At 44.7% G+C, this 15,410-nt stretch overlaps 1 protein-coding gene across 1 annotated transcript; it reads right to left on the bottom strand.

The window, feature by feature from the left end:
* Nucleotides 1-10,387: 10,387 nt before the first annotated feature.
* Nucleotides 10,388-11,080, bottom strand: LOC106383902. The gene is made up of 2 exons (XM_013823953.2): nucleotides 10,890-11,080; nucleotides 10,388-10,715 (listed from the first exon to the last, which is right to left on the bottom strand). The coding sequence occupies exons 1-2, from the start codon at nucleotides 11,078-11,080 to the stop codon at nucleotides 10,388-10,390; spliced, it is 519 nt and encodes a 172-aa protein (XP_013679407.2).
* Between the last annotated feature and the right edge of the window lie 4,330 nt (nucleotides 11,081-15,410).

Raw genomic sequence — 15,410 nt, 5'->3', positions numbered from 1 at the left:
TACGATGGTATCCGATCCGGGAAAGTACGATGGTACCAAAGTACGATGGAGCGACCGATCCGAGGGCGCACCTTCAGGCTTTCCACATCACGATGGGAAGAGCTATGCTGAAGGATGGCAAAAGAGATGCTGGCTACCGCCGCCTGTTCGTCGAGAATCTAGAAGGAGCAGCCCTCGAGTGGTTCGCGCGCTTTAAGCGAAATTCTATCGGAAGTTTCCGACAGCTCGCATCGGAGTTTCTCAAGCAATACTCTATGTTCATAGATAGGGAAACTTCCGATGTCGATCTCTGGAGTCAGTCCCAGAGGGAAGAGGAACCCCTCCGTGAGTTCATCGGCCGATTCAAATTGGTAATGTCTAGGGTCAGCGGAATAAGCGACAAGGTGGCCGCGAAGCTACTAGCTGGAGAACTCTCGGAAGTGACCAGCGTGAAAGATCTCATCCTCGAGACCGATCGCCCCCCGAAGCCGGATTGAAATCCTCCCGCGGAGAGATCTCCCAAAAGAAACCAATCTGGGGACAAACGCGGCAGGAAGCCAGACGACAAAGGGAACGAGAACGACCGTCGTAGAGTCAACATGATCATCGGAGGATCGCAATTCTGCAACGATACGGTTTCGGCCATCAAGGCTTTCCAGCGGAAGGCGGAGTCAAGCGCAAACTGGCCTACATGGTCGCCTACCCGAGATGATCAGAATTGCTCGATCACCTTCACGAAGGAGGAAGCCGGCGGGATCGATCAACCTCACTGCGATCCGCTCGTCATAGACCTCGTCATACAAGATCTGGAAGTCGGAAGAGTACTCATTGACACGGGAAGCACGATCAATGTAATCTTCCGCGACACTCTCAATCGAATGAGCATTGAACTCGGAGAAGTAACTCCAACGCCGAAACCGCTCACATGCTTTTTAGGCGAAGTATCGATGACACTCAGATCGATTCAAATACCAGTCATGGCCAAGGAGATCACAAAAATCGTCGAGTTCGCGGTCGTCGATCATCCTGCCATCTACAACGTAATCATGGGAACCCCATGGCTCAACGCTATGCAAGCCGTTCCATCGACGTACCACCTGGGCGTCAAATTCCCGACCCCGAACGGAGTCGCAGCTATTTGGGGATGTCAGAAACAGTCGCGACTGTGCTTCCTCGCGGAACACAAGTTAAGACAGATGACAACCTCTGCAACAGCAAATCGCAAACGCATGAAGATTGATAAATCTTCGACCAAATCGCAAACGCATGAAGAAAAGACGATCTAACATCGTCTGCTGACGCAGACGCTTCGGGTGTCAAAACTCAACATGAGCCCGAAGCCGACATTACAACTGAACCGGGACATCCGGAAGAGAACACTGACCCAGCCACGATCGTCTCGATCAAGGCGGTCAACACGGCGACAACCGCCGAGTGAAAACGCTCGCGGCACAAAACAGAACTACGAGATGGCTTGATCCTCGAAAGGGGTACGTAGGCAGCTCGTCAAAAAACGAGTTCAGCTATCCCCCTCTCTAAAAAGGGGGGGGGGAGTGGGTACGTATACTCGTATACTCCCACATAGGAAAAGATGCGTTATTGTAATCGAATTCTATAGAAATTTCGATCATTTTTACGATCAATATGCATCGCTCCTTTTTAAAGACAAAATCGCAAAACAATCTCACTTCAGCACCAAAAATATACGTATAGTCTTCGAAATAACTGCGAGACGTCGCCAAGTTAAAAATCGAGATGATACGAACAAATTGTCCAAACGCGACCACTACAAATCTGACACTCCGTTCGCCGATTGGCCCCGACGAACACATCAGCCGTCTTAAACAAACGCAACTTGATCACTCTTTTGATCTTCAAATGTCCAACACAAGGATGAAAGCGTGCTACAAAAAAAAATCCGAAATTTTGGTCTAGCACTTCCAGCTGGCTTAAAAATTGTCTCTAGAAAGATGCTCGATTCGTACCGTACAAGTCGTATAAGCCGAGAACCAATCGCGGACTTTAAATCGGTACGAATCAGGTTGAAATCGCAACAGAAAAACTGATAGCCGGCTAGTCACCGCATAAACCTTAAAACCGAGAGTAAACCTAGGTCTTGTCCTAAACCCATCGCATTGGTCTCAGACATCTCAAAGACATGATATCTAAACGATACGAGACCTAAAACATGTCTCTTCGTTCATATCTCAACGTTCCCGAAAAATTGTAAATAATTTTTACAAAAACTCACGTCTCGAACAAACTAACAGATTGAACGCCTCAACGAAGATAAATATGAGACGACAACTCATGTTTACTTCAAAACCCACTCTAAACAAAATAACTCGAACAAACATCTATTATATAAACCGCATAGCGGTAGGGGTTTCGAAGCCACCAACGGCCAATCCCGACGAAAACGGCCAAAATAGGCCCGTACAAAGTTCGAAAGCCACACTCGGCCAGCCTTATATGAACAAAGGCTACACCCGGCCGCTAAATACTAGATAAAGGGAAAAATCCCACCACATCAAAACACTCACAGATCAAAGTTAAAATTCCCGGACAAGGAAGCCCCGAATGCATCCGCGGGAAAGTTCACTTCCTCATCGTCACCAGCAAAATCAGTCGTAGTTTCTACGGTATCAGGGGAAACCGGGATGGGATCCCAGAATCCCTGAATCTTCCCATCGATCAGAGGAATGGTCGCCTCAGCGTGAGCATGATCCTTCATGCCACCCTTCATTAACTCCATCTCTGTAACACCCCCGAACCGTCCTAGGCATATGTCAACCCACCGGCCAACAATCAAACAAGAACATGACCGACGGGCGACCCGCACCAAGGGTTGGAGATGAAAGGCCAACCGGCCAGCCAACAAACAAACAAGAACATGACTGACCGTCCAACCCAACACCATGGTCCGGAAGCGCTACGTGACGGGTTAGGGACGATCCGGCCAGAGTCACAAAATTTACTCCACGACCTCGACCAGTTCGTCCACTAACACGTCCCGCTGCGTCAAGGCACAAGGCTTGGCAACCCGTACCTAGAGTTAATATTTTCCGTTAGATCGAGGCCTAAGACTTTTCAACCCGTACCACGACCTAACGTTGTGTTAGACCGGACTAGTCAAATATCAGAGTACTCATGAAGCGCATATAAAACAATTACTGTTATTAATTTAAGAAATATTCATACATTGAATAATTCAAGACTGGGCCCGGCCTAATGCCAAATCGAGTCAATATAACACAATTCACAATACCGTTTACAAAAGACATGAAAATCTACACTGGCGGTCCTAACGTCCAGCACCATGCTATCCAATTATCCTTACCTAAAGCGACCTGCAAAAAGGACAACGGAGTTGGATGAGTAATCTAGTATTACTCAGTGAGCTGGCGGCCTTTACCCGCAACCTAGACTCTAACCCAGACAACCCAAAATAACAATCAATCTAGCCCTAGCATGCAATATAAGCTAAGGCTAAGCAAACCGTTACTAAGTTAGACTTGGCCTCCTGCCATAATCCAACTTCCAAGTAACGGGAACCTGCATTAAAACAAGTTAACAACCAATCCCTAGTTAACCATATATACGCCTGAGTTCAGTACTCATGTAGTGTTAGACACTTAGACTATACAAGTATCATGAGCCGGTCGACCAACAATCAAACAAGAACATGATCGGCCAACCAATGATACCGCATAGCTTTATTATCCACCACCCTTCACAAGCAATCCTTCAAACACATACAGGCCAACGTCAGGCCTACACTAACAAAATACACACCAAGCCTAATCCGGTACCTAAGCCAGACTTAGGACTTAATGTCAGAACCTGCAAACAAAGCAATCAACATCCACAACCACAACAATAATAAGATAGTAACTACCAATGACTCGATCTTACTCGTAACACCGTATATCGGTGCTACATTAACTCGAGGGTTCCATAACCCTCTACGACACACTAACGCAACACTCTAACCTGGGCCCTGGTGACTTCGTGTTCCTCCTCTCTATCGGCAATATCCTATCTCCCTACCACAAAGGCCAAAAGAAGGAACTTTCAACCGACCGCGGCCCATAGTCCTTCGGGTCACCGCGCGACAGCCCACAGTCCTTCGGGTCACTGCCACATTACACCGTCGTGTAATCACTCAGCCATAGGCCATGACCCCGTCTATCTGAGTCTTCCCGATCCAACGAATAAGGGGTTTCCTTGAACCCGCTGAATACGAGGGCGAGGAAACACTAGTCCACCCCAAAACATACCTAGCATGGGCGGGTTTCGCAACTGCTGTCGGCATAACACACACTCGACACAAGACTCCAACCCAAAACTAAACAATATATAGGAGTCTACGAAAATATCAACTAATACTCGTAGTCCAGCCTATATGGCATAGGACCCATAGTATCAACATCACAACCATGAGATCGGCCTATATGGCCAAGATCCCTAAACAACAACATTATCACTAAACAACTCAACCAGTTAGTCACTCCCTTACCAAGAGATGACTAACCTTATTCAACAAGATTAATTAAACGAACAAGCATTTAATTAAATCTACTCAATCAATCTACTCAATCAAACCGTTACCCAGATAGTTCGGCCTCCTGCTACGACACTATCTTTAAAGATAACGGGAATCTGCACTCAACCATATCAACACGCAAGAATATAAACCATGACGCATCCTAGTCCTAGTCAGGTTATTATCTCAGTTTTAATTCCATTTCATCTCAGCTAGCCCGTGCTAAACTGAGTCCGGTTTAATAAATAACCCCAAGGACTCTACCATGCAAGAAAGTGAGCATTCTACTCTATATGAATACTCGATCTTCCCTAAGTTCCAAGTGGAACTCAAACAAAACCAACTCACAAAACTACCCTAAATTCCAAGTGGAATTCACACAAAACCAACTCACAAAACTACCCTAAATTCCAAGTGGAATTCACACAAAACCAACTCACAGTGTTCTAGGCGAGAAGTAGCTGGTTGATCGGAGAGGACTTGGCCAAAACCCGAGATGAACGTCTTGACTGGACTGGACTGAACTGATCTCGACTTGGACAGAATCTCGGCTTCACCATGAAGAAACTGACAGGCCTCGACAAACTGATCTGGACTCGGACAGAACCTCCTTTAGCTTCTGGACAGTTCTTCGGACTTCCCGGCGGAGTATCGAGCAGAACTTCGACTGATCTGAACCCGTAGAACTGAACTAACTCCGGACAGCATCTCCACTTGATCATAAAAGGAACTGAGTGCCCTGGACGAATTCAGTTGGACAGAACCGTCCCTAGGCGCTGACTCGAAATCAGTAGAGAACTGACCTCGAAAACTCTCTAAAATTCTCGAAATAGCTCGGAATCACTTGCTTTCTTTTTCTACTTCTCTCTCACGTTTTTAACTTGGTTTGGACAGGTCTGGATGTGAATAAATGAGCTGGGGTCGTGGGGTATTTATAGGAGACAACAGCCAATCAGCTTCAGGTTGGTGGCAGCCCGTGTGTCGCTTCGCATGGCTCCAGATGCATGCGCGGCGGCACCTCGTGCTCCACATGTCAGGCTGCATGTCCAGGACACATGCAGGACGCCACCACTCCTCCCACATGTCAGGATGCATGCCTGGAGTGCATGCAAGAAGCCACACCAGTACACACATGTCGATCAGCATGCTTCGGTTGCATGCGCGGAGACACCTCGTGCTTGGTCGATCCACCTCGTGCTTCTACATGTCAGGCTGCATGTACAGCTTCCATACACGGCGACACCTCGAGCTTCTGGAGACACTCAGCTTGTTAGATGCTTGACACCACGTTCTGAACCCATGCAACAAGCCACCTCGGGCTTCTCGGTCGGTTTACGCGATTTTTTACCCTTCCGGCAAATTTCTGACCCGTGATCAATCCCGAATATTTTTCCGCTCCCGTTCTGATGCTCTAAATATTTTTAATAGACTCCAGATGAATTATGATATCCTGTAAAAATATTTCCCGAGCCTCCGGCTTCCTCGAAGAATTCCATAATACCGAAATTAGGGTTTTCGCCCAATTTCAGGTTTTCCCGTCGTGCTTCGATCCCGTCGTGCTTGCTTCCCGTCGTGCTTAATTACCGTCCTGCTTCCAACTTATGATGTCTCCAGAATAATATTTTACTGATATGAAGATTTTCCAAGAAAACTTCGTGATGAAGAAACGTCGGTCTTCAAAAACGTCGAGCTTCTAAACTGTCGTGCTTCCAAAATTGTTATGCTTCCAAAACGTCCGTCTGATCAATCTAAGACATCTTCTAACTATGGTCGAGCAACTTATTCGACTCAGTTCACCCATGATCACTTCTTCGACCACCTCGTTCTTCGAAATTTCCCGATCGATCTTTACCGCCCACGATTCGACCACCACAAAGACACTCGACCATTCTCTTTTTTTTTTTTTTTTTTTTGAACGGGTTTCTACAATCTCCCTCTCGAAAACGTAATCATCTTCCTGCGTCTTCCAAAGGCTCCCGATGGAGCCGCGACACTCACGGAAGTCACCTAGCGAGTTGAAAGCGCCCTTAATATTCCCAAACTCTACCTGGAATTGGGAAGCGCGAGTCTTCAGCACCTCGATGATTTCCCTTTTGCCCTTCCGTTCCGCCCTACGAACAGCCCTGGCATGATCACGAGCGAGTTGAGCGTCTCGCGCCAGCATCTCGTCTCGCATATGGGCAAGATCCTTTTCCGCCTTCTCCGCCTTAAAGCGATAGATCATTGCCTCTCTATGGCTCGCCTCAATGACCGATCCGAGCAAGTTCAAACCCTATAAAACCGATTGACACGTTATAAGCAAAAAATAATAATAACGATCGTCAGAAATCTTAAAGTTTATACCCCGTTAATGATACGAGATCCTTCCGCAACAATTCCCGGCCTCCCCGACTCGCTCATGGCCGGAGGAGCATCAAAGCCCGACGGAAGACCAGCGAAGAAATCATGAAAGTCCGGAATAGGGACCCCGCTCGTACCGCTTCCATCGGCGAAAGCAAGGTTCGGATCCCATCCTGGAAGCATGCAATCGTCCACCGAAAACTAAAGGTCGCCGAGATCAATATCTTTCCCCTTCGAAGGGTCCGGCCCCGTCGCAATCGCGGGAGCGGTGTTGGGACCTTGGTCTTCAGTTTCGGAATCACTCCTTGTTTCTCCGCCCAAAGCAGGACTAGGATGCACAAACCTCAGCGCCTTTCGAACTCTCTTCGGCGTAAAGGAAGTCCAGAAAAAAGGACCATTCCTGAGCAGATCCCTCATCGCAATAATGTCCTCAGGAAACTGAGCAAGAGGGTTGATAAAGGGATAATCGTTCGGCAACCTCCGAAACAGTGGGATATAACTCTCCTCAATGGACGCTGCGTCTACACGAACGAAGAAGAAAAACTTCCTCCACGAATTAAAGTTAGAAGCAAACCCCTTTATCACTGACATGAAGTTCCGAGGAACCAGCTTGTACGTATCCGTCTCCCTGATGATCTGTAATCGAAGAAGCGCTTCGAAGTGGTCAACGGTGAGAGAGAGAGACCATGCTCGTAACTAAGGACCAGGATCCCTACGAGGTGCTGGATACTAAGAGGATTCAGTTGGCTTATCGCCACCCCGAAACGACCCAACACACGGACGATGATCTCGGGGATCGCGAACCACAAACGGCAACGCACTACGAATGCCTCGTAACATGTAAAGAAGCCCTTCGGGGGACTACTAGCGCATTCTCCTTGACGAGGAACCCTGAATTCCACCGCGTCCAAAATATGGTAGAACGACCGCATGACCTCGAGGATTTCACTGGTACTCCTACTCGGCGCACCTGCCTCCACCGGGCGATGGTTCATGACCGGGAACAATTTTTCTTTGGCAGGCGTGATTGAACCGTAACACGCCACCCACCATGCCTCGTTCTCGGCTGGGTCTACCGAATGAGGAACGAATTCCGTCTTCAGCACTCGAAGCTCTTCAGAAACGTTCGCGGGCAAGGGCCCTTTCTTCGAACTCCTCTTCTTACTCGACATCTCGTGTTTTTCTTTTTAAAATCAAGAAGAAAATGATAGAGAGAAAGAGAAGGAAATTTTCAAGAGAAACCTCTCTATGAGAATGGGTAAGTATGAAGATTGTGAAGAAATTACCTCCCTTCTTATAGGCATGAGAAATTTATTATTTACTCGCCCAAATACACCAATCTCGTCCGAACTCGCCATACCGCGCATTGGGACCTCGCTAGGAATCCACACTCCCAACGAGCTGGGGGCTAACTGTTGGGGTCAAAAACGGTTACGACGAAGTTAACGTCCAAATCCCCGAAGAAGAAAAACGTAGAAAACTTCTTTGACAAATACTTTCGAAATAGACTCTTCCTTACGAAAAGCTTTGCGGAAGAAACGCGAGTCATCCGACAAGAGCTCGAAAAGGGTCGCTACGCAGCACCCGAACACACGTTCCGCTCGGTCGCTACGTAGGGACTGAGCTCGAGCCAAAACTCGGTCGCTACGTAGGGACTGAGCTCGAGCCAAAGCTCGGTCGCTACGTAGCGATCGAGCTCGAGCCAAAGCTCGGTCGCTGCGTAGCGACCGAGCTCGAGCCAAGGCTCGGTCGCTACGTAGCGACCGAGCTCGAGCCATGGCTCGGTCGCTACGTAGCGACCGAGCTCGAGCCAAAGCTCGGTCGTTACGTATCGACCAAGCAATTGCACGTAGCGACCGAGCTCTTCCGAAACATCGATACGCCATTAGTCCATGCGTTCTCGTCTACCCTTCGATGCTATCTCCCGAAGACCGTAGCGATCCCATTTCACGATCCCCCGCCATTCCAAGTTATCGATCAAACTTTACCGTGAAAATCGCGGAAAGTCCGTTCTTTATCGAAAGAAGCCGTAATAAACGCTTCGAGTCGGAAAACGGCCCAAAGGGACCTAAGACATGACTCGAAGCCCAACTTACGATTTCTTAACCAACGACCCGTAAGCCGCATGACGGTTTACGCTTGGTTCGCAAGAAGAGATAAATGTCAAGTTTCCGCGGATAAATACGAAATTTTGAAGATAATTACGAAGATCGGAAAAAATGGAATATCTCCATTTTTATGCTATGACGGCTGAAGGGCAGAAGGGGAAAAGCGTAAACCGACCTTGGAGCCATTATATAAGGAGTTCTAGGTGAGAGGCATGAAGGGGACTTTTAGAGCAAACTTAGCATTTAGAGCAATTTTAGGCAATTTTCCGTTTTTTGTTATTCGAGCTGCGACTTAATTAGGTTTTTGCCGTCTTAGGGTTTTAGAACTAGGAATCTCGCCGACAGCTCTCGTAGCCCAGGCACTTACCTTGTTGTAAACGCTCAAACGCAGATTCAGAATAAGAACTATCTTGCTCTCTCTTTCGATTTCTTATTTTATTACTGTTCTCGTTTCGTGTTCTGATTGCTTGGCGTGTGGTATTACCAGATATCCGGGACCTCTGGGAAACTAGGGTTCTCCTACTTTCCTTATTTAAACGGAAATCGACAGTGCGAATTTCGGTTCCCACAATTTCCGAAATACATGTTGAATACTTTCATCAAATAAGCACACTCTCTCACACTCTCACAGACTAGAAAGCCGATTATAGATTTTTGAAATCCCTAATTCTACAACGTGATGCGAATCCTAATACATGCAAAAACTCAATACGGAGGAGGAACACCTACCCTCTTCAACTTCGAATCGATGAATACGCTGTTGAGTCGAGAGAGAACCGCTGTTGAGTCGAGAGATAATCGTCGAGAGTCGAGAGAGAACCATCGAATGTCGAGAGAGAACCGTCGAATGTCGAGAGATCGGGAGAGAAGAGGAGAGATCGAGAGAGAAGAGAGAACCGAGAGATCGGGAGAGAAGAGGAGAGATCGAGAGAGAAGAGAGATAGAGAGAGAAGAAGAAAGTGTTTCTCGTTTCCAAATCGATTTTGCCCTACCCTTTTTTTTCGGCCATTCGTGACACGGCACGTATCTCCTTAGGACGCCACCAAAAAACTCTTAACTAAGGCCGTCCCAGTTTTAATTGCATGTTTTTCATTTAATTATAATCCTATTAATGCTAAGATATTCTAAGTGGGACACCGATAATCATGGCCTTATTGTCCTTAAATAAGACATGTTCCTTCCTTTTTTTCCTATTTTTGAGTTATTTTAAATATGTTTTCATCTAAGAGATGAGCTTAAGAGACACCAATAGAGATGAGCTTAAGAGACACCAATTAACCTTGTCAAGCATAATGTTTTTTTTTTTTTGAATGAATGTAAAATTTATTCAAACAAAACAGTATTACATCAAGTGCTTCTTAGTTTTATGAGAAATGTAACCTTTCCTACTACAAAGAAATAAGAATCTGCTTCTTCATGAGCTTAGTCTTGTCCCAAACGAAGTAATCAACCCTTTTTCAAAGTGTCTCCCCTTCCCTCTTACTGCAAGCAGCTTCAGCCTAACATTTTTATCTATAAGCTGTATCAGATTAGCCATGTCTCTTGGCTCTTCGCCATGCCTTCGCGCATTCCTCTCCCACCAAATTGTGTGCATAGCAGCCTGTAGAGTGTATCTGGGAAGGAAAGTCTTTATAGGTGTTAGCCATGGCTTCGAGACAATCCTTACCAGAGTACTCCAATCAGTAGTGAATGTGTCTTGCATAAGGCCTTCTACCAGATTTCTCCAAACATTCTCTGAGTATCTACAACCAAAAAAGAGATGTGCACATGATTCAGGACCATCATTGCACAGAACACAATCTGTGTTTATAGAATTATTCCATCTCTGCATTCTATCTGTCGTCTGCAACCTCCTCTTCAGTACAATCCACATCATGAAAGAATATTTTAGAGTGGACTGGGAGAACCAGACTCACTTGCTCCAAGCACAGACCTGTTGAATATCCCGAATCTGATCCCAGGTTTTGCTTGTTGAGAACTTATTTATATATTTTCCTTCAGCGTGTTTCCAGAGAGTATCATCTTCCTCTTGTTGATTCCCAAGTTTACTGATCTCTTCTTGGACTTGGTTAAGGATATCCACTCTGTGATTTCTTCTCCTCCTCATTGTCTTAACCTCAGCAACAGATTAACTGTTAGGAATCCCCAAGTCAAGTGGTCCTCTTTCTCCAAGCATCTCTATTAATGTATCAAACCGAGACCATCTATCGTACCAGAAAGATGTACCATTACCATTTCTGACCTCCTTCCTGAGAAACTGCTTTGCAAGACCCCTTAGCTTAAGTAGTTTCCTCCATACCCAAGATCCAGAGCTCGTGTTTTCTTTTATCGAACAGAAAGAGTTTTTCCGAATCATATAGCACTGAATCCATCTAACCCACAATGATGTTTCTGCCATCAATCTCCAAATAAGCTTCAAGCCATACACTTTATTTATTTCTTTCAAAGGTCTCAGTCCTAATCCTCCTTAATTTTTTGGAAAGCAGATATCTCTCCAACTGACTTTCGCTTTAGTTGTTTTAAGCTCAGGACCTGACCAAAGAAACGCAGAACATAACCTCTCTATCTCTTTTAAGCAGCTCCCAGGCAATCTAAAAGCAGCCGTCCAGAAGTTAGCCAAGCTTGTGATGACTGAATTTATTAGCTGTAAACGACCAGCATGAGATAAAAATCGTCCAGTCCAAGAGCTCATTCTTTTTCTGACTTTTTCTACAAGCGGTAAGTAGTCCCTTACTGTCATGCCCTTTGTAAGGAGAGGCAGTCCAAGATAGCGCACTGGCAGCTGCCCTGAGGAGAAAGGAAAAGTCCTGAGCATGTCTTCTTTAGTATTCTCTTGAATGCCTGCTGTGTAAAGAGTAGATTTCTCCAAGCTAATCTTAAGACCCGAGATGCTTGCAAACTCTTTAAAAACCGTGAGAATCCCTTCCACTGATCTCTTAGTTCCATGTGTGAAAACCAGTAAATCATCCGCAAAACACAGATGCGATAACATGATGTTTTTGCATTTAGGATGATAGCCAACTTGCTTCCTCTCCACTGCCTTATCCAACATACAAGATAACACATTCATGCAAATTACAAACAAGTAGGGAGACAGAGCACATCCCTGCCTTAGACCTCTCCTGCTTTGAAAAAATCCCGCTAATTCTCCGTTTACTTGAACCGAAAAAGAAGCCGTGCATACACAAAGCTCAATCCAATGTATAAACTCCTCGGGCATATTCAAAGCTCTCAGCGTGTTTAATAAAAATGGACAGTGCACTGAATCGAACACTTTGGCAATATCAATCTTCATTGCGCAGCGTGGAGAGACATCCTCCTTATGAAAGTCTTTAACTATCTCCGTTGCCAATAATAAATTTTCCACCAGAAGACTATCCTTGACAAATGCAGATTGGTTGTAGGATATGCATTGGGGAAGAGTACCTTTCAACCGGTTGGCTATGATCTTGGAGATTACTTTATACAAGACGTTACAGCATGAGATCGGCCTATAGTCCCTCATTTCTTGTGCACTCTCCTTCTTAGGTATAAGGGCCAATATAGTTGAGTTTAGACCCTTCGGCAGAAACCCTTTACTGAAAAACGACTGTACTGTAGCTGTTAAGTCTTTCCCAATTATACTCCATGAGGCTTTAAAGAATTCGGTTGTATACCCGTCTGGCCCTGGAGACTTGTTACTAGGCATTTTGAAGACCACTTCTCTTACTTCTTCCTCCGTGACTGTTCTAATCAGTCTTGCTCTTTCTTCTTCATTGCATCTAAAAGGAAGAGTTTCCTTGAGTTCCTCCACGGTTTTTGTTTCTATATCCCTTGGCTCTAAAGTAAGAAACTCGTTGAAGAATCTCTCAGCCTCCCTCTTTATATTTTCCTGAGTGGTAGCAATACTTCCATCTCCACATTTTATTTCTCTAATTGCATTCCTGGTTTCTCTGATCTTAGCTGCATTGTAAAACGCCTTGTTATTCTTATCTCCCACTTGCAGCCAGTGCAACTTCGACCTCTGTTTCAGCACCTTCTGTGACACCCCCGATCGTAGATGACCGAAAATGGCATGGTCGATGTTCCTCGATGGTCGATCCGAGGTTTTCAGAATACTTCCGATCACCTTAGACCAAGAACCAAAGAATACCAACGCTCCTATTGAATATCACTCTAGGCTTTTCAACCCGAAAAGGCAATATCTGATAGTTAGTTCGTCCGGACAAGGACTAATATCATATGGAACATGTACTAACACCAACGCTCCTATTGAATATCACTCTAGGCTTTTCAACCCGAAAAGGCAATATCCGATAGTTAGTTCGTCCGGACAAGGACTAATATCATATGGAACATGTACTTTAAAAACATTCTTTATATATATCATTTAAAAGCATCTTACAAAATTTGTTATAAATTAACCTCGAGGTTTTCGGTCGACAAATCTTATACATAAGAAATATCAAAACGCCTTTGCAAGAATAATAAAACTACCGCTGACTAATGTTGTTCCTTCCCGTCCTAGAGTAAGGTCTCCCGTCTACTGGTTACCTGCATCACAAATGAGTCATGAGTAACTAGTTTACTCAGTGAGCCTAGTCTCGCACCCCAACATATATCAACAATATCACAAGCAATCAACACCATTTGTACGCAGTGGAAATATATTCCATAACAAATAAAAATACATAGATAAGGCCTATCATTCCATAGATGTGAATCTTATCTTAAACATCACTTCCACGCCACCCGCCATTCACTCATACTTATAATATATATATATATATATATACTAAACCCGGAAAACCACCAAGGCTAACCGAGTCTAGCGGGGAAATAAATATAACCATCATCTCCATTACATATTCAAAGATCGAACATCTAATGCTGCATGCAGTTACACGGCCTCCAGGGTGCGACTCCATCATCGTGTCTTCGTGACCTTGTTCCATATCACAGGAACAATTCACGGTAATGCGGGAACTTTCGGGAGAGTGAGTATACAATAAGGCTTCACATGATTTATACTCATATATTTAATACTATACACATGTATTAGTACTTGAGAACAAGTACTAAGGTTTGGAATAAACCTCTATGATCATTCATAAATATTTAATAAGTGTTTACATTAAGTAAACACCTCACCAATTCAATATTTGATCAAGAGACAAAGCCTATCAATCATCTACATTAAGTATTGATCGACCATCTATCTAGACACACCTTTAATCCATGAGATTGGTTAAGGAAGACTAGACTCGAGCCCAACTAAACGTTCACCACTTGCTGATCACTCCCAAAAAGAATTAGGGCAAGGCATGATCCGGCTGTTCTGATCACCCTCTTCGACCATCTGAATTCAAACCTGTTCGGATGGAAGACAAAGCTTAATCAGTCTGGTCTAAGATGAGGTTTTCCTGAATGGTTTAAACAGAATCGATCCTGACCACTATGCTAGATATAACTAATCAATGCAGGTCGTACAAGGTTCAGTCATTCAATTCTGTTCAATCAGTTCTGTTCTGAGGAAACAACTTAGATCATTTACTAGCAGCTCGGTTAGGTAAGCTCAGGTCCTAACAATTTGGTTCTACTCAGAACAGATTAGTTCAAGACAAATTCATACCATACTCATCTCAGCTCAGCTAAGATCAGTTCAGACCAAAATCAAATCTGTTCTGTTAAATCCAATCAGTTCATAAAGGCTTAGCTACCGGTTCTTTGAAACTGATTCAATCATAAACCAAATAAAACTGAACCGTACAAAAGCTTAGATAACTAATCCAGACAGGTTACTCAACCCACAACACCACGGTTCTATTCTGAACATGGATGAATCAAGAGGCTGAAGCTTACCACAAGAACTCATGGTTAGATGATCTCAGATGGTGCTCTCCTCCAAGCTTAGCTCACGACTGAACCGATTAAAAACAGAGATCAAGGTTCGGTTCATATCAGAAACAGAACAAAATCTATGGTTTATTTTGTATATCTCATCTTCTTTTTCCCTACATGTTCTAGATGTGGCCTGAGGTTGAAGATTAAACCAACAGAAATTTTCTCTTGATTTTTCTTCTGATTTTTCTCTCTTTCTTTCTCTGATTTTTCTCTCAATCTCTTACAATTTGTTTTTTTTGGTTTTCTTGCAGGTCATGAACGACCAGAAGAGAGAAGAGGGTATTTTATATCATAAAGAGTTGCTTCAGATGAGGGTTTGCTCCCACAAAAGACAAAGCTGAGGTTAGACAGCTGGTGACATGCTTCAGCACACCAAGCAGCACAAGCAGCTGAACATTTCCCTTCCATGAAGAAAGATACAAGCAGCTGAAGAAAACAGCTTGTGACCAGCAGTGACTTCTAATGAGCAAGCAGGTAAGCAAGTAGGTGCATGTCATGTGACCTAATTACTGAGGAAGCAAGTAAGCTAGAAGGTGCAAGGGATGTAATTGTTT

The sequence above is a fragment of the Brassica napus genome, chromosome C2, assembly GCF_020379485.1.
Source record: "Brassica napus cultivar Da-Ae chromosome C2, Da-Ae, whole genome shotgun sequence".
In the NCBI taxonomy this organism is placed as follows: Eukaryota; Viridiplantae; Streptophyta; class Magnoliopsida; order Brassicales; family Brassicaceae; genus Brassica; species Brassica napus.
The sequence above is the reverse complement of the archived record's forward strand: the minus strand, read 5'-3'. Positions and strand labels throughout refer to the sequence as shown.